General features: G+C 37.9%; 1 protein-coding gene across 7 annotated transcripts in view; it reads right to left on the reverse strand.

The window, feature by feature from the left end:
- Window positions 1–25,260, reverse strand: part of RABGAP1L (RAB GTPase activating protein 1 like) — a 223,066-nt gene that overhangs the window by 177,773 nt on the left and 20,033 nt on the right. For all 7 annotated transcript variants that reach the window (XM_064427734.1, XM_064427731.1, XM_064427733.1 and 4 more), the window contains exons 3-11: window positions 24,516–24,705; window positions 22,947–23,157; window positions 20,882–21,056; window positions 19,952–20,112; window positions 19,366–19,476; window positions 15,615–15,681; window positions 14,257–14,359; window positions 13,219–13,385; window positions 9,308–9,452 (exon numbers count right to left, since the gene is read on the reverse strand). In XM_064427734.1, the coding sequence (XP_064283804.1) occupies window positions 9,308–9,452; window positions 13,219–13,385; window positions 14,257–14,359; window positions 15,615–15,681; window positions 19,366–19,476; window positions 19,952–20,112; window positions 20,882–21,056; window positions 22,947–23,157; window positions 24,516–24,705 (1,330 nt within the window). The remainder of the gene's footprint in view (window positions 1–9,307; window positions 9,453–13,218; window positions 13,386–14,256; window positions 14,360–15,614; window positions 15,682–19,365; window positions 19,477–19,951; window positions 20,113–20,881; window positions 21,057–22,946; window positions 23,158–24,515; window positions 24,706–25,260) is intronic.

A 25,260-nucleotide genomic window follows, 5' to 3' on the forward strand; every position in this document is an offset into this window, starting at 1 on the left:
TTATTGGATCCAAACCTGAGCTTGCCAAGCAAGACTGACATCAGCTTAAAGAAACAAACCCCTGGATTTCTCACTGAGCTGGTATTCCCAGCAAAATCCTTCTGAAGGAGACCAGTGTTACACAGCACATAACTCCAGTGCTTCAGCTAGAGACGTCTTTCATCTGGAAGGCACAGCAGTGCTTGAAATGTATTATTCAGTTATATGTCAGAAAATCTCAGGCCTTAATTAGAAATACCATATGCTCGCTTTCAAAAGACGCTAATGTCAAACTTCAAAATAGAACAGGGCAAAGGGAAGAGAATAAACAGTCTTAAAAACCTCTACTTTGTTTCCATTCTAAAGAATATTCTAACCTCTTAAAGCATTAAGGTATAAGCTAAGAAATAAAAGATGCAATGAGAAGGATATTTAGATGTTTTTCTCTATTTCTACACTATTTTTTCCACATTCCATAGCATCTCTAAGGCAGCAGAATTTGCCAAAGCATAATTTAATCCACCCTTATTCTGTTGAGAAAGCCACAGATCCCTTTTTCTAAACGTTGTGCATTTCTCCTTCCTCCTGTATTTACCCTGAGCCATCAAGTGAGCAATAAAAGTTTGTCAGAGCAGGTGGACAATGGAAGACATCAAGGGAGCAAACCTTGGGGTTGTGAATGTGTGTACACACAGTCTTTAGGACCAACCCCAGGGAACAGTAACCCTCAAAGGTTTTCTGTTTTGTTCTGAACTGCATCATGATTCACAAAACTCATGCCTCATGAATCAACTTCCTGAATTTAGAGCCATTTTAAAGCAAGCCTGAAGGACTTCCACAGCAAGCACTGCTCTGTATGGTATCAGCACGGAATAATACTTTGGGCTGGAAGAGGCCTCTGGAGATCAGCTAGTCTGATCCACTCCAAGCTCTGGTTAGATCAGGTCACTCAGGACCTGAGTGAGAGCTCTGCTGGGTTTGGCTGGGAGCACCAAAAGGGCGGGGGTGCACAGGAATTTGGGAGGGGACACAGCTGGAACAGATGACCCCAACTCACCCAAGGGATGCTCCAGACCACAGGGCACCATGCTCAGCATGTAGAGCAGGAAGGGAACATTGATTTGATGCCATTCATCTTCCCAAGCCACTGTTACACATGATGGAACCCTCACAGAAAGGAAGACTGGCAGTCTATGGATATACATAATTTTATCAAGCCTAATTTTTTCTAACCTGCAATTTATGCCAATTACTTTTTTTCCTCCTAAACAATCTTAGCACATCTCACAACAAACAACCACCTGAGCCTTTATTGTTTCTTCTCTAGGACACTACTTGTTTCCTCACAGGACAAATTCTCCACACTTCTGCTCGTTTCCCATTTTCTCCTCCAGTCTGTATTTTTTCTTCATGAGAGATGTTCAAACAAAATACTGAGGCATCCAGTGTTCCAACCAGAAGAATTACATACAGACTAACCAGCTTAAGCAAATACCCCAAAGGAAAAAAACATACATAGAGGAACACAAAATCTTGGCCTCCTTCCCATCTCTAATTTTGATAATCTAGGGTATCAAACAGAGGTCATGCTCAGAGGGTAACCCCAGTTCCTAGAGCAGTTCTAACAGGTTAGGTAAAGACTGTAAAAAATACTATGGGAAACCAACTCAGAGCAAAGTCAGCACAGAGGTTCCTCTCTCTCATCAGCTATTAACAGATTCAACTTTGTTTATTGGCTTTCCCATTTCTGGTTTGAGGAAATAAATTCTGGTGAAGGTCTCATACCAACAAAAATTGAGATATTTAATGTGCTTGAATTTCATTTTTCATCTTCCCAGTTTTACAATAAAAGAGGTTTTTTTGTTTGCTTAGTTTATGACACTTGTTTGTTTTTTTTCAGTGGGCCTTTTTTTGCATCACACTTCAAAATCTGGCTTTAAACAATACTCCCCTCATCCATATTTTACACCAATTATATAGCTATAGAGCAGCTTTTCTGAGTGGTTCAAGTTCTTCACGAAATTCTACTAGTTCACCTGAAATATAGCAATACATCAGAAGTCAAACTCCTTTTTCAGTTAACAAAAACAGAAACAAGGTGGAAAACTAGAGAGTTGTCTCACTGACACTGAGCATAGAAGTAAATAAGTAAAGTACCTCCTAAACTGCATAGAAAAGCATGAATAAAGCAGATAAAAAAATGAACAGGTGAGACTTGAGCATTGATGTGGAGGAGAAAAAGGGATATTTAATGTGTTTTAATTGAGAGGCTGTTACATGTGAAATAAAAAGAGTAGGTGGAACTAAAAAATAATATAGCTGGAGCAGTCTGAAGGAGAAGGAAATCAGGTCTTTAAGATAGGTGGGAATAGAACTGGAATAATTCAAATATGAACAGTTGGATTTTTATGTAAGAGAAGAACAAAACTGAAGGAGGAGCTGAAGTTGGCAGCATATTATCAGGGCACAAGACAGAGCGTTACTGACATGGAACCTTTCCGTACATACAAGATAAAAGAGGATCGTGAGAAAGGCCACAAAAAAGAGCAAATTTCCATTTATAAGGTAACAGGGAATTATAGAGCCTGAACTATAGTTCTGCCTGGGAGGTTGGGAGTGAAACAAAGTTTAAATCATGAAAGTCATTCTCATATTAAATTTAAGGCAGATTTTCAGAAATGCCCAAATTTTACTGCATTATAAAATATTCTGAACATAGAAGGATTTCCAAATGCCTTCCAAATAACTGATTTATGAAATGACAATCCTCAGTATATTCTTTTATTTAGAGGGAAGAATAATCAAGACCAAAAAAATACAGATTAATGAATCTGAACAATGACAATTTGCATTGAATTCTGCTCACAAGAACTTTCTGCTTACGTTAGTTACATAACTTGAAAAATTATTTTGGCAGCTACTGAAGTACATGTAAAGAAAGCAAAAACAAAAAGTGAAGGTAACAGAATTTTTACTAAACCAGTAAGAGAAAAAAGCCAGTATTTTGTTTCTCATTCCTTTTTATGAATTATACGATACACATTTTTCACTTAGAATCATTCAAGCGAAACCCAGTGCTGACAAATCACAAAATTGTGCTTACCTTGCAAAAGGCTGCAAATTTAATTGCTTCTTTATGTAACACAAAGTCTGAATCCCAAACCCTGTATCTGATAAACACAGAGAGGGTGGCACAGCATGCAGCTGGATGATCTCTGCCTTTCCCTCACTGCACACCATAATGCATTGCTTTCACATGTAAAGGACTGTGCAAAAATCTCCTGAAGGGCCCACACTTGTACTTGAGAGCATCCTGTCCTGTTGGTTGTGTGCAATGGACAGCTAAAATGACCTTTCTTTCTCTTTTTAATACAACAAATTCTGCATTTTAAACCCTATCTGATATCCTCATATATATATTTGATATGCCCTACCTTTAAAACACTTTGTTCTATGTCAATATACTTTCAATACAGACCCTGCATCACTGTCATAAGAAATGAGAATTATTTTTAAATGTCCTAAAAATAAACCTTAACTGGGCATCCAAGAGATGTTCCTCCCCTCGTGTATTGCACGTAAAATTGAGGCACCATGACATCTCTGAATTTGATGTACAAATGCTTGAAGCTGAATAAAAGAAAGTGCAGAAGAATTATTGCTTCAATTCAGTAGTTTTGCTCCCACACAGATGACAAAGCCAACTAAATGCTGCACAGTGGAGGTAGTCTTGTAAACACAAACATGTTCCACACGTACTGTGTTGTCTGATCCCTGACATCTCAGAGAACAGGCAAGGAAATAAAATTGGAGGTGTTGTCACAACTCTAGGGCAATGCATTAGTAATTTATGAATTTGTAGATTAGAATCTATTCCCATCTTTGATATAATCAATGACAAAAAAGAAGTATCAGTGTTAGAAACACTCAGAAGTTATGTATTGCCTGGCATTTAAGGCAGTATGCCAGGAACTTAGATTAGACGGCACTTACAGTCACAAAATACCAGAAAGCTAATGACCAATACTAAAAAAGAGAAGAACCTCACACTGAGGTTAGGGGAACTGTTGGTTGAAATCAGTCTTTTTAATAATCTTTATACAAAAGTGGTTAATTTTTAAATTATATGAAATGTGCAATTATCAAAGCCGTGGCAGCTTGAGGCCACCCAAAACTGATGACTGAAAAACCTGAGAAGATCCTTTAGCAATAGGAAGTTTGAATTCCTAATAAGCCAGCAGGACTTCAAATTCTTTTTCAAATTGATTACAGACAGACAAGGAAAGACAACCACTAATGAATAAAGCATCCAAATTATTCAAAATAATCTGCAATTGCTTCCAGACAAGACGAAAACATCAATTTATACTCATTTTGTGTCTATTTTGTACCACAATCTGAAGAGATTTTATGAAAGTTGTAAAAAACCAAAAAGCCTGAAATCCAAGAAACAGAATTCATTATGATCCCACAGAATTGAAACCTACCTTTATTTGAAAATACCTCTTTCCATCATTCTGCAAAAATAAACCAAAGGCATCAACAGATTTCCCTGGAGCATTCATGTACCACCAGGCCAGAATTAGGGAATTATCTTTTGCCTTGAACCTCACAAAGGAAGTGTGAGGAACAGACTTTATCAAAGAAAACATCCCTACCCAGAGAGTGTTCCCACACACACTGTGCATGAGCGTCAAGTGGACATTGGGGAAGAAGAGAGGGATAAAAGAGCTCAGGGTAAGTCACACTCTTTGGGTGTGTCCCAACTTCCTAGAACAGAAAAAAACCCTTAAAATCTCCAATTTTCCTTTTAATTTATAACCTTGCAATTACATTAAATACTTCTGCAACCCACAGAAGTGCTTCAAGTTCAAAATATTTCAAATACTCGCCTTGTAACACAAGGGCCATACTTGCATGAACAAATCTAAATACAGCTGTCACTATCAACTACCACCCTATTAAAAATAACAAGTCCTCTGCACTCTGTATTTTTATATTTATTAAGGAAAGTATCACATTCCTCCTGGAAGCACAATAACAGGTGCATAAGCCAACTGTGTGCATTTATTTCATGATTTTTAATAATCACACAAGTGAACTTGTAAGGTGTGAAAATAATAAATTCTGGATTATTTTATGGACAGTAGAGTCCATAAAATGACATCAGGCTTGTCAGGAATATTTTCTTTTCATTTGGATGCTATCCTTAGTAGTGTCTCTATTTTAAAACTCTTCCCTTGTGGAACTGCAGAAAGGGTTCTTGTCTGGAGATACCTACTGGCCAAATGGCCTCATGAATTTAGGATTTGTGACATATTAGTTCATTTTAATGGAGATAGCAAAAGTCTCCAAGACAGATTTAATTGCTCTTCTTTAGGACCCACCAACTTTACTCTGTGTTGGATTAATATAACAAACAGTTCCTGTGAAGTACACAAAGCTATTTTTAATTTGGATTAAAATGCAGAGTTGACTATTTCAACACTAGTCATGTAATTTTTCTCACACAATCACCCTCATTTGTTCACATCATAACCCCTATTTTATCACTAAATACTCAGTAGTTCTATTCACTCCTAAAACATCACCTCCTCTACTCCCTTGCCTTCCTGAGTACTGAAAACAGCCTCTACCCTCCCACAACACCTGACACACACATTCTGACTTCCTCTGGCTGATCATCTCTGATTGTTTAGCATTTCCCACCTCTCCCCTCCTGTACACACCTTTTTGTGTGACCAGCACAACACCCCCAGAGTTTTCTGAAACTTTCAGGAGCCCTTGATCTTTCATGTCTATTTTCAATGTCAAATTCTACCATCGCCACACTGAACTTCCACATCCCTGAAGTTCATTTTTCTATTGCTTATTTCTTTTTGTTCTTAGTGTTCAGATGGCTAACGGGAATAGGAAGATAAAAGTTTTACTTCCTTCAGTTTTTTATTTTTCCTCTTGGCAAACAAGCCACAAATGCAAACAGTTCTGTGCTCCTGGAAGTCATTTGAGAGTGTTCCAGAAGCTTCTTTTTGGTAGACAAGTCATTTTTTACCTGAATTACCTTTTACCTGTTTCAGGACATCTGTTAAACATTCTGCACTTACTCTGCAGCCAATTCACAGTTGGGAACAAGAGCTCCTGACCAGACACCTGGGACTACAGAAAGCTTCAGCAAAAGGATCTTCAAATCAGTAACAATCAGCTTAAAGAATATTTTCTGGTTTTGAACACAACTGCTCCTGCTTACAGTCATCCTTAACCTTCCAAATTTATCCTGACTCCAGAAGAAACTCAAATGGAGTTAGCTAGTGTTCTTCTGAAATGTTACATATCATTAAAAAAATCTAATAATTCAAATATTAGAGCCAAAGGAAGGTCATCATTCCACACACAGTCTGAGCAAGCATTGCTGCTAAAAGCAGCCAACTTATTCATCCATTTCTCCCTTTGTTATTTATTCCTGGGACTACATTCTCCTTTACATGCTTCTGCTGGAAAGCTATTTCCCCCAGTCCTTAAGCTCACAAGTGCAGCCAGCCACTTCATCCTCTGCAGAACAATACTACAATAAAATGCTCTCTGAGCTTTGCTTTTTCCAATACTGCAGTATCCACACCATCAACTCTGGGCATGCTGTCACCTTCCTTAATGCTCCAGAAAGGAGAAAAAGGAGTTCAACCAAATGAGCTCTGCACCTGCTTACAAGGTTCTACTTGACAGTGAACTTTTCTGCATATTAATAAAAGCTGATACTTAAATCCACTTTATTTGAAACCTTTCCAGAAATGGTAAGAATTTCCTCATTACACATTTGAATATTTAAAAAATTGTATTTAAAGTTTAATAGAAAGTTTTTTTATTAAGGAGTGCACTTTACATTTTAGGTTTTGACAAGAGATTATTAAAATTATTTTTAAATTATCACCTCCAAAGCAAGGGACCATAAGCGACTGGATTGCCAGAAATTCTATTACAATATTAATAATTAAAAAAACAAAAGTGAGGTCGACCTGAAATATCTCTAAGTAACAACTGCACAATCTTAGCAAAGGTGTTAATCTTTTTATATAGCTGGTCACATGAAAAATCAAGCTAAAATGAGAAACAATATTAAAAGACAAGAATGCTATTTAGAGAGTATATGATCTCCATTTTCTACAAGCAATTGTTAAAAGATACTAGGCCTAACTTTAGTATAGTGATTATTTAAAATCATTATTGGCAGGTACCATGTTTGGCCTTTCATTAAAACAAAAAGAAAAGAATATTGGAAAATGCCTTCTTTTTTATGACCATCTTTATTCATATACTCATGGCACAAGACATCCCAATGAGCTGTGTGCATGCAGAGTACAAAGGAATCAGATAAAGTGCATTCTTATACAAGAAAAATGCAATGTATATTATAAATGAAAAATGCTTTTGAAATCAATTAAAGAATATTCTGTGGGCATATAAGCATATAAGGAAAAAGCAAAAAAAAAAAATTAAAAATGGAGAAAAGTAAAAAGAACCAGGTAGCTATCATTCTTAATATTAAAAAAGAAAAAGCCTTCTTCCAAGGCCAAGACAAGACACTGTAAACTCAAGGGGTTTTTTCCATCATCATAATTAGTACCCTGAAAAGAAAAAGAAAAAAAAAAAGGAATGAAGAGATTTATTTATAAAAACTGCAAATGACTCATTGAACCTGCATATCCTCCAGGATAAAGAACTTCTCGGCACAGAACTCTAAATGTGGTTTCCATGAGAACAGAGGCACATCATATTTTTAATGTCTTCTCTGAGGAAGTAATCTACATTTAAAATATGGAAACTAGCATTAGGGAACTAAACCAAAGTTAAACTTAGGTTCATACTCCAGTGGAATAGTGGTTCTCTGTAATAAGATAAATCCATTCTGCAATAGTACCAACAATATCCATGTTATTCCTAATTGTGCTGCATTCACCACATTCTGGAACAGCTGCATTCTTTCCAATAACTGCCATATTGGAAAAAAAAGTCAATTATTTAAACTCTACCCTATCAAACACATCTCAGAAATCAATTTGGCTCTACAACTCATACATCCAGCAGGAAAAGAACACCAACAGCTGAATTATGCTACACTGATCCACAAGTTCCAAAGGCCAAATCTGAACTAATTCTTGCTATGAACAGCAAAGCAATCCCAATCACCAATGAAACAGAAGAAATGCTTCAGAGAAAATAGCATTTTTACTATTCAGAAGTGGTACCTTGATGCAAAGGTACTTGATGATCAACTGACACTGATGATCTGGGCCTCTTCCCCTCCCTTTCAGGAATCAGATCGAAGCTCAAAAAGCACCTGACTGGGGTTTTTTGCAAGCTTGGTGTCACCTGGGATACGTGGGACATTTGGCTTGTGAGAATAACCACGCCTGCCTGCTCCAGCCTCTGTTAATCCCAGGCTTCTGACTCATATTGCACAAGCTAAAATCCAACACTTACCAATAACAAAGAATCTGGGAAGAATTTTTCCATAGTAGTGAGTGAGACTTTTTACAGTATTGACAGAACAGTGCCAGAGATCTGAAGAATAGCTTGGTAAAATAATCAAAATTCCTGGTAGGTCAGACATGCAGATAAAAAATGGAACAAGGAAAGCCTTTTCTGAATGCTATGGGCTAACCCTCAGAGTACAAAGAGACAACAGTAGGCCAAGGGCCTTCAAACAGAAAAAAAAAACAAAACAGAAAATTCCACCCACCAGGAGGAAAAAAACCCCAAACCACCAATGGGAAATACACTGTAAGCTTTGGAAGGGGCAGGCAAATACACCAGGTCCATGAACTGCAGCAATTCCCAACTGAACCAGGAGATATTTTAATAAACCCCAGACAGAAGTGAGAGAAACTACATCACATGTTAAGCAGTTAGGGGATGAGGAAATCCCCCATGTGAGTCTGTTTGGGAATTTTTTTTGGTTTTCTTTAAAAACAGGCATTTAAAACCTGCCATTTCAAAGCCTAATTTCATGCTGTCCTCTTTAGTAGCACAGCACATTCAAGGCAGATTACTTCTGACTAGAAGAAAATACCTTTGAAAAGCATTTTCTAACCTGCTGGCAGAGCACAAGTGCCTCAGCAAAGCATTTGGAAGCACACAAAAATGGACACACAGCTGCTGCTGCTGCTATTGAAGGCAACCAAACAATGGCTTGGCAAAAATACTATTCCTCCTAATAGAAAAATATTGGTGATCTTTTTGTCCAAAGCAGTTGTATTAAGAATTGAGTAAATTAACAGCACAAATATAATAGTATACTATGCATGGAAACTGTTAAATACTGATTTATCCTTACCTTCCTCTGCCTCATCCTCCTGGGATGACATAGGCCCTCCTCCACTTGTTGGGGTGACTAATTCTTCCTCTCTGGCAGATTCTCTTTGCAGGCTGACAACTTCATAAATTGCATCTCCAGCACTTGTATGGCTTTTTCCTTCAGACTAAATGAAAATATGGGTATGTATTAAGTTGAAAAATAAGGCTATCAAAAGCTAAACAGTAGTTTGGTCAGGACTGCCTCAGATTTCTTTGCCTTGGCAAAAATAGATGGCAGTATCTGACAGTTCTGTTTCTCTCAGTTTTACAGGTAGAAATTTAAGTAAAACTGCATTATTTTCAAAGTTGCCTCTTAACAACCATTTTCAGTATTGCTCAGAACAATGACAAAAATCTTTCCAATTTAAACAGCTATAATGAGATTAAGTCAAAGAGAAATCTCAGCTAAAGAAAAGATGAGAGAACAAAGAGGAAAAATATTGGAGTAAGTGAAACAGGAACTGAATGCCTGAGGGCGGAAAAATAATAGTAGGAGTTTTTTTGTAGGTAAAGACAAGACTACAGAAGAAACAAAACCTTGCACTTTTGAAAAGCCTTGAATTGTGAAAAGCTCTTTTTAGTTCTTTACTCACTAAAAACCAGGAAAATGTATCTTTCCTCAGCAGAATACAATTTAAAATACAGTCCTTCCAATGAGAAACGTAATGGAAGCCCATGGCAGGGCGTCAGGAACTAGATGATCTTGAAGGTCCCTGTGAACCCACACCACCCCATGATTCTAAGACTTTCTTATAAAAAAGAATTCAGTTAACTATAGCAGTTAACTATACTTTAGGCGGTTGCAAGTTTTAAAATACAAAGAGTATTAGTTTTTCCTTTGAGTTACAGTTATGAACACAGTTATTTTTCAGTGACATGCAGTGATTACTGTATCTCTAGAGAATTGTATATAACTGCAAACTAATGATGGTATTAAATGAAGCAGCCCAAAATGTGCTATTTTTTATGTTGTGCATCTTGTCTGATCAGTTAAAACAAGGTAATTTTCAGAACATACTAAAATAATCAAATTAACCACAAAAAAATACACAGTTTCAGTTAGAGTACCCTCAACTTGTTTGGAAAACAAATGTGATAAACTTGAAAGGCTCCACAATACCTGCAATGGAGATATACACAAACTACTGACCAATACCTGCAATTTCAACCAGCTGAAGTCATGCAGATAAGCAGCTTCAACAAGGACTGTTTATACTGACACGATACAAGTTATTTTATAGTGAGAAACCTTTCCTCATTTATTGTAGATAAATAATTGTGACCCACTTTCCTTAAAGCAGATGCTCCAATTATCAGCCAGTTTTGCTGACTAAATTTCTCGTGTAGTCAGTTTAATGAATTTTGGGGTGCAGGCATGAATAGCCTGCATTTTGTAAAAATTAAGCAGGATAACTTTAGAGCCATTATCCCTGTTTTATTCTCACATAACACCACTATTGAGTAATTACATGGTACTTGGTGAAATCAATCAAGTATTGATAGCACTAATGTTATTAAGCATGGGTATCTATAGTTTTTATTTTTGAGAGAGTAAGGCATGAGATACTGTGGGTTTTGCTAGATGTTAAAATTATTACAAGTCTTCAGCTCCTTGCACATGTTCTGGTTAACTGCAAGACCTAACTGTGTAAAATTTAAAGAATTTGATCATTGGTTTTCTCTGAAGCACAAACCCACCATTACAAGGACCATGTTGTAACAATGAAAATGTGCATGAACAATACAGTAAGATAGCTAGAAAGAACAATCCTAAATGACACATTAACCTTCATTTCTGTCAGCTTTTAGCATTTTTCATACCTGAGCACACCTTACCCATCTCAATTCAGACTATTAAATGTGCCTGAATCCATCCTCAGAACGGTTATGATTTTTCTATAATCTACTTAATGTTCAACTGCCTTCTCAAGAAGTTCCCAAATGGCTGATCCCACCACCATCTGCAGAGTTATTTCCCAAGGAGTAACAGTGCCCTGAGGTACAGGATCTCTCTAAGGTATTGGCAGGAACAGCTACTGCAATGCAAACTGTCCAACTGAGAACTGGGGAAATAAAGACTTGTATCAAATCACCTAAAGATATCCTGGCAACCACAATCAGGACCTCATCGTGCAGAAGGATCACTAGGACTAAAAATATTCCTTTTCCAAAGACCTGCACAACAGACTCTGAATTTTGCAGCAGGAAGAAATGCACGTGTTTCTTCAGGGAAGAGAGGCATGTGTATGTTTGTCACATTGTAAGGGGTGAGAAAAAAAGCATCCATATTACTCAATTAAAAAATGTACAGTTGCAAGTGATTTAAAAGGCAAGCTGAACTGATAAGTATCAAACAGCTGAGAGTAGAATACTTTCAAATGTATTTTCTTTAATGTCAAAATGCAGATATTCTTATTTGCATGTAACAGCCAGCTTTCTCAGATTTCCTTAAATTACAAGTTGCTATGCTAATCTCTAGAAGAAATATAGAAACAACATTGCCTGAGATTTATTTACTCCCTAAGTGTTAAACACAGCAGCAGTTTTGCCATGTAACATCAACACAGCTTGGTTTTTTCAGACCTATTGCTGTGCCCCACAAAAAGATGGTAACTCAAATAGTCCCATTAGGCTTAGTAAAACTAAATCACTGCTCTTTGGTTCCATTAGACAAAGATCATGCACCACTGTTCCAATGCCCACAGTACAAGTGGCCTCTGCTCTTCACTTTTGGAGCCAATACCAAGATTTTGGATTATTTGTCTTTGGAGAAAGCAGGTGAGCAGTGGCTGCAGGAAGATGCAGCTGCACATCATTCTACAGTGAATGAGCAGATGTAGCTCTTGTATGCACCTCAGCCAGTGCCAAAACCAGAAGGGACTTGAGCTCCAATCATAACAGACTCACTCTCCTACACCTCAGCATCAGGTTCCTTTGTCTTTAACAAGCCAAATTCTTACAGCCACTGGTCCTAATATTGTCAATGCCAGCAGCCCTTTGATTTTACAATGAACAGTTACAGAGTCATTTCCCAATTCTACCAGTCAAGTGGACTTGCTTTAGCTGTCTTGCTTTAGAGATAGTAGAGAATTAAAGATAATTCAATAGGGAGGTTCAGAATAGTCTAAGTCCACAAAACCAATGGCTTACAACTCATTACAATTCAGTTTACAAAGTGCGCTGGGTTAGAGTTATTTCCTTCAGAGCGGCTGCCTGGGGCTTCTGCTGGAAACAGTCTTGGTGATTAAGGGGAATTTCAGCTCCTGCCCAGCAGCTGCTGACACAGTCAGCGCCTTTGCTGCTCTTCATCCCACCCAGCAGCAAAAGGGCTTGAGGTGCACAGAAAGCTGGGAGGGGACACAGCCAGGACAGCTAACCCAAACTGACCCAAGGGATGCTCCAGACCATATGACATCACGCCTGGCATGTAAAATGAGGGAAAGGAGGAAGAAGGAATGACAGCATCTGTCTTCCCAAGCCAGTGTTACACTATTTCCCAGGGGATGGCTGAGCACCTGCCTGCCCAAGGCAAGTGGTGAATGAATTCCCTGTTTTGCTTTGCTTGAGCACATGGCTTTTGCTTTCCCTACTGAACTGTCTCCATCTCAACCCACGAGTTTTCTCACTTCTACTCTGCTGATTCTCTCCTCCATCCCACCATGGGGGAGTGAGCGAGTGGCTGTGTGGGCCTTATTTGCTGGCTGGGGTTAAACCATGACACAAAGGCACAAACTATACACATGCTACTTAATCCCTATGCATTAGAGCATCCCTGAAATAAACAGTTAAAAGAAACAAGCTGCTGAGGAGCAAGTGCCATCCTAACTTTTATAAAGGCCAAATTAGGACATATGAGACAAATGTTCTAAATAAAAAAAACAAAGGTATTACCTGTTTTAGCTTCATATAGAAAGTTTCTGTGAAGGTTTTCCTGCTGAAGTACCAGAAGCGTTCATTGGCAGGATACACACGCACCACAGTCTCCAGCAGAAACCTGACTGGCTCCACCACTTCAGTAACAACCATGTCCACAGCCACAGTCATGAACACACGCTTATCTGGAACATGAATACAAGAAAAACTAGTCACAGCTCAAATTTATAAACTGCTGTTCAAATTGAAAATCTGTTTCACTAATGATTCTATTGCACCTTTTATTTGTCAGAGTTCTAGGCCCTCCATGACTGTTCCACAGAATGAAAGTGTGCATTAACCATGTGATAACTTCAAAAACAAAGATATCATGTCCTTGTTTTAAAGACAGGGGCAAGACATCACACAATCTCCATCAAACAAAAGGAGCATGCACAGGATAAGGGCACACTGTGAAGTGTAAGGAGCTGTGTTACATGCTACTAGAAATAATGTAATGTGAAAATCCATCAGCAGGAACAGTGACAGTGGCTGTAGGTATTTGGATATGCCTTCAAGCAAATGACCTGGGTTCTGCCTCAGGACAGGAAACAAACTCCAGATTCACATTCCAAATTTTTTAATCCCATCAGAGAATGTAAGTTTTCGCAGTAAGAAACTCTGCTATACAATCAAGCACTTGAAAGCATCATTGCCAGCTGCCCCAAGTTGCAGGGGATGAAACTGGCAATCAACTCACAACTAGAAAGAGGAGAACCCCAATGCCTGTTATTCATACTGCTTTGCTGACTACAACAATGCTTAGAACAAAAAATTCCAACAAGCGGGGACAGGCACATCAGCACCAAACACTAACGTAACATCTCCAAATCAGCACTGTGCTATGAACAGTTATTCACAACTCTGTGTTGGGCATGTTTATACAGAAAAATCCTAGCAATGGACTCTTGGAACATAATGTTTCATGGACTTAGACATGCACTGTGATTGCCAAGAGAAAGTGCACACACCAAACCCCTGCTGGGTACAACAAACACACAGATTAGGTTCCACTACCTTTTGGAGTTTCCTCATTAAGTACTACAAACATGGGTGCATTAGGATTCCACATTCCAGTAATGACATAAGCCTTCCCATCAGAACTCTTTCCCATGGATTCCTAAAAATAAAATCACACAAGATTGTATTACAGTTGTGGTTTGAGATCAAAGGGAGGGGCATGGGGATGAGAGACAGTTTTAGGAACCTTAAAGAAAATGAATTAATGGAATAAAAAATTACTACTATGAGGCAAGTACATGCTTCCTGAAATTCTCAGGAACAGTCCCTATGGATCACAGAGGCTGTTTGGTAGCCTCTGTAGATAAAGGGAGGCTGATGTTCCCCCTTTGCAATTCAGTTACAGAAATAAGAGTGACTGCGTTCTCCAGATTTAAATATGGAGAAAGGAGGATGAAAGGAAATCACAAATGTCTGTTTCTGTGTTACAGTCAAGAAACAAACTAACAGTTCATTACAGCAGTTAAATGGACCTGGAATGTCAACATAAATAGAATTTAAGGTAGAGTAAAGACAGGAATTCAAATATAGTAAAATGGTGCTGTATAGATTTATAGGAACAACAACGTTCACACTCATTATAATTTACTCAGTTTTATAATCAATAACAAAGGGAAAATCTGAACTGATTTCAGCAAATAAAATCAGGAAAAAAATGAGCTGAAAAATACAATCAGGCCAATAAATGAGTCTGCCCAGAGAACTAAATACTGATAAATAGAACCAGCAACACGAGCACAGAAATGAACTAGGCAGAACTGGGACAACTGCAAAACCACAAAAGGTCTGATGGGTTTAACTCTCCCAAATTTGCCCTAAACCAGGACACTCTAGCACTTCATAACTTGAAAATGGCTGTATTATCCACAGAGAGAAAGTAAATTGGTATTATCACAGAAAGGATCACAGTGTTTTGCAGTTCTTTCAGACACAACTCTAAGAAATAGAATATTGTAAAAGACAAGTGAATACTTCAAACTCTGGGCAAGAATTTAAAATCAAATGAAGGAAACAAAGACGAAGTTTTCAGCTCCTTGTAAAAATAAGAGCACTGCTCTGGCATCCAAATATGAAAGCAATTATTGACTCTAAATTTTTAGGAAACATGCTTAACATAACACAAAGCTCAGTTAATTGTAACAACCTAATCTCTGCTTCATTAATTGAACAAAAGTCAGATGCCACAGGTTTTGACATGAATTGAAATGATTTATCCATCTTATGATTGTAGATATCAAATCCCAGGATTTAAGAAACAAAGCAAAAGATATTAAAAGCTCATTTTGCTGGAGTTTTTTTTTCTTGTTTTCAGATGACCTTATCTTATTTAACAGGTTATTAGAACTAAGTATTACCATATCTAGTAAATGCATGTCACTGTTCTTCACATTTCGTCCAGGGCTTAGCAACATCCCAAAGCACCTGTGAAGTTTATTTAAAACAAAACAAAAACGAAAAGAAAGACATATATTAGCTTTTCACAATACAAGAATCTTTGCTTGAACATAATGGACAGCCACCTACTGCTTCTAATTTTAAAAGTACCTTTCAGAGAATTGTTTGTTATTGTTATGGCAACGCTCAGGAAACAACACAATACATGTTACAGAAAAGACAATGAAATTATTTTCCAGAATGAAGATGGCAAAAACTAGCATCTGGCCTGTAAAAACTCAACTATTCCTTAAGACCATTTATAATAATGAGTTTGAAGATACCAACAATTCCTATACATTAGTGATAGAGACTGGCAGGAAAAAAAATCAGTCTTCTCCCCAGTTCATTTTAAAAATTATTCTCATGCAATCATAGGAAAAAACACAAATTCATTATAACATGCATAACAGCACTGCTGCAAAAAAATCATATAGCATCATGGACCCTTAAACCAAGAAATAATAATTTGCTGAATTTTAAGACTTCATTCTTCATTTTTTAAAAATCTGAATTTGTGTGATATATAGGGCCTTGAAATCCTGTCCAATCAATCTACAAGAAAATGCTCTTGATATTTTTAAGAGAAAAAAACCCAACAAAACAACCAACCCAAGAACTTCCTCAGACATTCAGATTCTCAAACTTCCTGACTACTGAAGGCACAAATCCAGGTCTGAGGTTTCTGCAAATCATCTGTATCCTTCTCCCCTTTGAACATACTCCATCATGAATAAAAACCAAACAGAATTATGTATGTGCAACAATCAGCAAGCTGTCTTGTACAGGTTCTTGAAAAACCTTAGATGTCAAATGAAAACAGAAAAAACAATTGAAAGTAATTGTTATTTGAAATACTATGGAAAATCAGGGTTGTAATTCAGATGGTCTTGTTGGAAGAATTTTTCTTCTGTTTGGTTCTCTGATAATCAAACTGCTTTTTCTCACTGACTTTTAGAAGTAAGTAATATGCTAAACAATACTGCTTGGACATATGAACACCAGCAACTAAAATTTTAATAGCACTATTAACTGTAAAAGTCTCAAGATATGCAATCACTACCCCACCTAGCTTTCTCCTATTACATTAGGAGTATATGTCTTTCATTTTTCATCTCATTACACTTAACATCCACAATAGTATTTTCCATTCTCCATAACCTTTCACTACCAGAATCATAAAAATCAAAGTGGTAAATAAAGCAGTAAACAACGATTTGGATTTATGCCTATCCATAATGCAGTGCCATGTAAAGCACCCCAGGCAGCTCAGATCCAGGATTTGGATTTAGCCACACAAAACAGATTCTCTGGGAGACCAATTCAGCTGGGCAGAACCTAACAGCATACCTACTACTTCTTGTTCCTGAGGCAGAAACAGCTCAGAGAGAGCTACAATTGATAGTAGTAGGGGGATCACCAGCTCAGCTGCCACAGAGAAATGTAAGGCCAAGATGCAGAAGCAGGCCAAATGTTTGTGCCTTTCAAAGACACCAGCTCCCAGATGCTGCTCCTACTGTGCATCACTCAGATGTACACAAGTTCTGATGCATGACAGTCAAAATTTTTGGGAAGTATGCTTCCAAAAGAATGGGAGTTAGGAACAAGTAACCCCTGCCTCTCACAGAAGCACATGATGCCTATGATGCCTAGCAGCATCCTGCTGCAGGAAGAGTCAGGGTTTCTCTTCCCTCTTACTTCAAAGAAGAAAATCAATTCAAACCAGGTCAGGACCCTCACTTGGAGAAGATGGATTTTACAGAAACAGCTGTCAACACATTCAGCCTCTGACATGAAGGGGCTCAACCACACACTCAGGATTTAAAATGACCTGCACAGGCTGTGGGCCTCAGTCTCACTTCAGACTTGCTGGATTTCTGCACTTAAAGGTGGCTACTGAGCAGCTCTGTGCAACTGCACAGGTTCCACTAATTTCTAGACCAGCAGGAAAAAACCAAAAGAACTGTAATTGTTATTCACTGATGTATATTTTCATTTATAAAAATACAAATGCTTCCCATGAATAAGGCTGATAGTATTAAGTTAACACTGTGACAGGACAAGGGGGAATAGCTTCACACTGTCAGAGGGCAGGATTACATGAGACATTAGGAATAAATTCTTCCCTAGGAGGGTTGTGAGGCCCTGCCACAGGCTGCCCAGAGAAGCTGTGCTTACTCCATCCCTGGAAGTGTTCAGAGCCAGGCTGGACAGGGCTTGAAGCAATTTAATCTAATGGAAGGTATCCCTGCCCATGACAGAGCAGGGTGGTCTTTCAGGTCCCTTCCAACCCAAACTATTCTGGTATTTTGTGATCTTGAAGAGTTTCCAGTACTAGGGAGAAACCAACCAATATTCTGTAATTCAGTTCTAAGGACAACAGCCTAGACTTTAACCTAAGGTACACCTACATAACTCAGGATTCACTCTCATGCATGACTGGTAGCAAACTATACCTAAACATCACGGTACTGAGAAGAGTGTCAATCCTTCCATCTCTGAGAACGAAAGGCTATTTCACTCTTAAAAACAGCTTCCTTAAAGGTCCTGACCATTACCCAGAATTTTCTTCCTGAATCCTACAAACAACTGAGACCTGACATCCCCCATAGTGGGACTGAAGCTATATAGTGGCACACATGACTCAGAAACGAACACCATCTCTTCAGCTGCTTTGATCCAAATAAAACCTGGCAAAACCCAGGCCAAACAGGGCACAAGAGCAGGAAGGGCCAAAGTAATGCATGAGAGCAACTTTCTGGACCACCCTGACTCAACCCCAGGCTCTGTCTGGACATCAGGAGGGAGCACTTTGTCTCAGCAGCAATCAAGTCTGATCTCCTGAAACCATGACAAAAGATTTTTAAGGTCTTTAGACCAGGGACCAAATTTTTTCAGAAATATTTTTCTGCATTGTAATTTCCACTTTAAAGTACTTTTGAAGGCACATTAAATTGCTCAGAAGTTCAGTCTGATGTAACCCACACTCATCTTTCATCAGTTTTGAATTTTAATCTTATCAGGGGTAAGCACATAAAATGACTTACAAGCCTGTGTCTGTCATTCCAATTAAATAACTTGTACACAGCAAAGCTTGTGGTGATAAAAATAACATCTCCAATTGAATAGTCTAAACATCACCAAAATAAAAGCTAATTTTAAGAAAGGTAGTTTTACATTGGGGAGAAAAGCAATAATCAAATGCTATTCATAAATGCCTCATTAACTGAATCCTGAAGGCAAAACTGTTTAAATTAAAATTATACTGAAAATAATTGGGGTTTTTTTAAGGCAATGAGTAGCAAAAGCCTAATTTTACAACACAAACACAATGATAAAAAATTCTACTGTATATGCCTTGTCTAAAACTTTAGTTTCCATTCTGAAGCAAAAGCTTGAAACCAAGTCAAGAGATCAGTCAGGTTTTGGGAGGGTTGGGGGGCAGGTTTTCTTGATTCTCCTGTTATCCTGAATTTTCTTTTCCCTAGAAGCGAATTCTCCCATTGTTACTCTTTTGCTAAGATTGCCATCTGGTGGCATTAATTCTGTTGTACAATCATACTTTGTGTTATTGGTACATTTTTTTCTATCACATAACTTGCCAAGTCAGAGAAAATAACATTAAATACCATTCTTTCAAAAATCCAACCTTCATTTTTGTAATATTTTTACCTTTCAATTGCCAGTTCTTTGTTTGAAAGTTGCTGAACTGTAATCACAACCTTCTTCTCAATTCCCTGTTTAAGCTTGAAGTACAATTTATCTCTATCCTTCGGCACAGGGCTAAAAGAATAGAAACATCCTTTAGCAGGTATAAAACATTAATTGTTCAATACAGAAAAGAGTTTATGCTTTCTAAATTATAAAGTAATACAAAATTCATTAGATTTTTAAAAAAAATACAATCAAAAGAAACCACTAGACTGTATTTACTCAAGAAACTTAGTTTGATTAAAGTTTTTTGAAGATTTCTTACTATCTTTTCCATTTGGAAAGGAATCCATTGAGCATCCCTAGAAGAAATGATGCAGTGAAAAGAAATTCACTTTAAGAAGGTATCCTGAATTTTTATCTTTTTACAGAAAAAAATACAGAGAAGGAAACTGTAACATCCAAAGAGCAGCTTCCTATTTACAGCATGTCTGCTCATGAAAAGAGGTCAAATGAATTCTGTTGCACCACAGTAGCTGTGCATGTGGAAAGTAGCTGTGGGCTTTTTCCAAAGACATTTCTGCTTTTCCCTTTCCATTCTGATTACCTAAAATTTCCTTTTCCATCATCTTCTTTGACTTCTAAGGAGACACTGAAAGTGTACACATCACTGTCTGGTGTGGGAAGAACAAAGTCCTTCACGTGATCAGATGCTTGTTTGGAAGAACGCTTGAACGCTGTGGAGAAACTATACAAAATCCGGCTGACCTGCAGAAAAGCAAAATCATTAATGTTTTGATCAAAAATAAGGGTGTTTTTAATGAGGCTTTGCAATGTTTTTGAAGGTCAAAAATCACTTGCCTCTTATACTGAACACAAATCATGCCTCATGTACCATCAAGCACTAAACATCACGTGTTTAGTAACCAAGCCATTTCAGTAACAGCACCTTCTACTTCTATTCCTGATACATTCCCTGCTCATGTCATGCTCAGTGAGTTAATATAAATTAGATTAGAGATTAGGAATGCAGCTCATTAGAGAACCTGCATAATGTACTTTTGAAGTTGTATTTTTAACAACACAGCATACGGCTTGCTCTGGCAGATGTCAAAACCCAAGGAGATTCCTCCTTTTCCAGCCTCTTTTTCCACCCTAAAAAGTCCTTTTCTCCCAGACTGTCACACAGTTCTTCCTAAAACATCTAGGGGAGAGTACTGTAACATGGTTCTTTTTAATTCCAAAGGTATACATTGCAACTTCAGTATGAAACATACCCAAATGAGGCCTGCAAAAGCCCCACATGTGGCTTTACAGATCTTCCTATTACAGTGTAGTCTGGAATTTTGTTGAAATACTAAAAGCAAAAACTTAAAATCATAATAATATTCATGTATGACTAGCTGCACGTTCTGCAAAACTCATGTGTGCTAACACATTTTTAAAGGCATTATATACCATTTCCACATTGGGAATGACCTCTTCAAACACTGCTTGAATCCTTTTTCCCAGTCACTGCACACCACAGAATACTTACAGCTTCTTTAATCTCACAGGAGAAAACATGGATCTGGAACTCTTCTGTCCCACAGCTGCTCTCAGTAAATGCAAAGCAGTCACTCTCTGAAGTCCCATTTTGCCCTCTCACACAAAACAACACTTTATAGATGGGAAACGAGGCTATCTCCAAATTGCTCAATTGATTAATTATTCTGGCAAGAAAAGGAACAGGGAAGATCAAAGGAACAGGTCAGTAAAACAGTCAGGCCTACCTAAAAGACTTCTCTGCAATTAGATAAACAAGGATCTAAACTCTAATTACTGCCAAATTCAAGTAGATGAGATGGGCAGCAGGAACAGAAATGTTAGGCTTTTCAAATTTAAGGTGTAAATGTTCCTGGCTGTAACACTGACTTAATTCCTTTTATATGCCATAATACAGACAAATACAGGACCTCTAGATCAGACAGTAAACAATGGCCATTGCTTGTGAAAAACACAAAAGAAATGCAGAAATCGCAGAAAACCATAAAAATGTGATTTGTATACAAAGATCAAAGAAAATGCAACATTGAAAAGAAATTTAAATATCTGTTTAAGAAACAGTTATGAAAAGTATTTTGAAATCAACAGGACTATACAGCTTAGCAAACGTTGCCATATTCAGGTGAATATTTAGCACAGATCTAAGACTTCACCCAAAATTTTAAAACACTCTCAAAGACAAAACCCAAAGAATATTTCAGAAACTTAAGAGCAGAAGTGGTGTTTCAGAACAGATTGGTGAATAGTGACTTTTAAAGAACAAATGTTCTCCTCTATCTTTCATTACTTGTCCATATGTACATTCATGTCAAGGAGCAATAAACATCAGTCACCTAAAACCCCAAGTCTGTAATAATAAAAATATAGGCCTAGTCTAAAGGCAAGAACAGCCCTGGGAGGATTCAGCACACTGTAATTTTGGTGGGACATAACTGGAACCTCATAGGACAAGTATTCAGACACCAGGTATGAACACACTCCTCAAAGCCAGCACTAGTATCACCTAAGCTTTGATGGAATGTGTTATGTCACACGTGGATTCACCTTTCCAGATCTATGCAGGTTCTTTACTCATCTCTGAAATTAAAGATCAAAGAAACCTGCTGTTGCACTTGCAAAACAACCCTCCTGAATGGCCACACTGTGTACAAAAAATAGGCACAGAACACCTTACATCCTGTGTCTGGGTTACTGTTGCCATTGTAGAAGAATACAAATGAAATATTTTCTGATGTCAAATAAAACTCATATTGAGTTCAAAGAAAAAAATGGAAGGAAATAATACAGATTATTGAAGGTCTTTCTCTTCCTCCATAAGATGATAGTCAATATATAAACACAGCTCAGGCAAGAAAGGAAAGCTAATCATATCCTTTAGAAACCTTGATATCAGAGCTTAAATATAAACATCTTGGACATTGAGATGTTCCCTACTTCTGGATACAAGAATGCTACAGGTGCATGTTCAGTGCACACCGATCAAGAACCTTTGACTCCCTCATCACTGATTAAAAGACCCTTCTCACATGGAGAAAATAATTTCCAGTATCTGGAGACTGTCAGCACAGGCATCATGAGGCAGACATGGGTCAGAGCTGGCTTCTGCACAGCAATGGCTGGAAGCAGAGACTGGCACCTCAACTCTGGGACACAGATGGGAGAGTCTAAACTGACACTTCTGCAGCAAGCCCAAGGCCAGAAGGACTCCTGCAACACATGCACCTTGGAAGAGCTGACAGACTAGGGAGGTCAGGAGAGCACAGGTATTATCAGCTCTCTCTTTCCATTATCTCTTTTATTATCATATTTGAACAGATATTGAGGTAGAAAGAGATGCTTTTGCTGACACTGTGTGGTAGCTGGTACCACCAGCCATGCACTGCGTGGTCAATCTGAGCACACATTTTGTTGCTTCAGAGGAATTTCTGAAAATTATTTGCCTTCAGCAAGAACCTCAGGCACAAATCCAGCAATTCTACCTCCCTGTGCAAGTTACGAAGTGAGAAACCTCTTCATAAGTGTCTGCTTAACCAACAAATGAAACTTTTGTGTGTTACCTTACAGAGCCTTCTGGAATGTTTGGAACATAGAGAGTTACAGGTAAAGGGGCTTGACTTGAGGACTTCATGCTTGCCATGGCATGTAGAGCTTCTGGTTCATTCCGTGGGGCTGACACCTTTGTGCAACCCAAATAAGTCAGTTTGTTAAACAACACACTGTCCTCTTCCAGGGGTTCACTGGGAGAAGATGGCCTTGGTGCAGAGACTTCTGAAAATGAAGAAAATGCTTCTTTAGCCATTTGCTTTTATTTCCACACATTTTTTTCTTTCCAGTGAGTTCAACAGCAAAATCTCCTACATTTTCCAGGAAAGGACATGAGAGTAGACAGTTCAGCTCCAATAGCAAGAAATCCATTTGGCAGCTTAATATTACTGTGAAGTCTGTTCTAATCTAATTCATGTTTCCAAGGGTGGCATGGGGACAAACTGCATTTTGATTCTCTTTAGCACCACAGGAACACAGCACAGACATTCTGAATCTTTCTAGGCAGTCACAGAATCATAGAACATTAAGGGGCTGGAATGGACCTTGAAAATCACCTAGTCCTGACCCTTTGTGCCCTGTTACTTATATTCCTTATTACTAGATACTGCCATAATACTTAGAATCATGAAGGCTGTAAAATTGAATTATTCTTGTTGGGACTGGAGTGGGGTGAGAGAAACAAATCTACAAGTATTTCTTTGTTCATTCATGCTAAGGGTTGGGTTTTGTTTGAAGAATGTCAAACAAGAAGACAGTAAGGTAAGTTTCTCAGAAATACAGCAGACATGTAATTAACCGAAGGGTGTTTCCATTTCATAGAAACTATTTATTTTATTTCCAACAGATGCTATGGGAATTAGCTGACACAATACCACAGAAGTGCCCTGCATGCTACTGAGGTAAAAACAATTATATTTTAAAGCACAAAAAGATGACCACAGCCTTGTATCCCTAATATATGTAATAGAACACATGTATTTTTATATGGCAGGCTTTTTATATGTATCTAAAAAGGCTATAATATATTTTACTTAAAATATATACAACATCATTTACATAAAATGTAAATGATATTTCAGTCCTCCTCTTTTCATGAAAGCTTCAAACACCAGGCAAGTACCACAATCGTTCTTAGAAAACATCAAATCCTAAGCTAGCCTTACTGCTACCTGGTGACAGCATCAGAGATGGACAGTTCAATCAGTTTGCTCAGGGTGTATTTCATTTGCAGGCAGCACTGTCCATGAATGCTGCCCTGAAATTTCTTGAGCTCCAGCAGATCCACCTCAACTATCACCCACTCAGCAACTCATACAATCCTCAGTCCCAGCTAATCCTTGGCTGAAGGAAAAATTAACATTATCCTGACCAAAGCAGAGCAGCTCAAGGTACCAGTCTGATGATAATCTATTCTTATCTATAATCTTCAACTAAAAATAAGAGGATGCCCCCAGGTACTCTCCAACATAGTTTTGGAATGAAGCTCTGGAAAGCTTTATACTCATTTTATGGTTAACTTGAAACTGCATAAAGAAAAAACCTGCCGTGTGTGATGAAGGGGGAAAGCACTCAGGCAATACCTGTAGCAGAAGGGTCTAAAACAAGCTGCAAAGCTGGCTGGGTTGTTTGTCCTCCTGATCCATCTGCAGTGGCCTGGCCACTGCCACCACTGAATCCTTCTGGGAGTGCAGGGACACACTGCTCTTTCTCAGAATCCCGCAGTATCTCTTCCATTGCCTTCTCCAGCTCCTCATTTCCATCTGATAATGCCTGTAAGCAGAAGGAAATGACATTTTTTGAAGGTATTTGTAGCTTTACTTTCACTATTAGTTTTCAAATATATAGTTTTACTAATTGCAAAAGTTAAGAAAATTTGCTGAATGAGACAACAAACCAAGAATCAATAAAATGGAATCAAATATAATCCAGTGTCACATCCCCTTACATAAAATGCAGATGTTCTCATTGCTAATCCAAAAACTATTAACCCAAAAACTAGACTTCTCTTAGAACAACAGATTTGTGTATTTAGAGCCTCCATTCGGACTAGAGATAAATAGACTTTGCTATAATTAGTCTTAAAGAAAATTTTACTTTCTTAGTCATAACCCAGTCCATTTATGTTGCTTCACCAATTTTCCCACACATAAAAGTGGTGCAAGCCTAAGGAAATGAAAAAGAATTGGAGATACACGCTCCTTAAAAAAAAACAAAACAAGTACCAGCTTTTCAGACAAAAGAAAACTACAGCCAATTCTGCATCACGGATTCTGCCTCTAATTCACCAGCCTCTTTCCAGACTAAAAAAGCAGATAACGTCTAATA

This window comes from Passer domesticus, chromosome 7 (genome assembly GCF_036417665.1).
Source record: "Passer domesticus isolate bPasDom1 chromosome 7, bPasDom1.hap1, whole genome shotgun sequence".
Taxonomy (NCBI): domain Eukaryota; kingdom Metazoa; phylum Chordata; class Aves; order Passeriformes; family Passeridae; genus Passer; species Passer domesticus.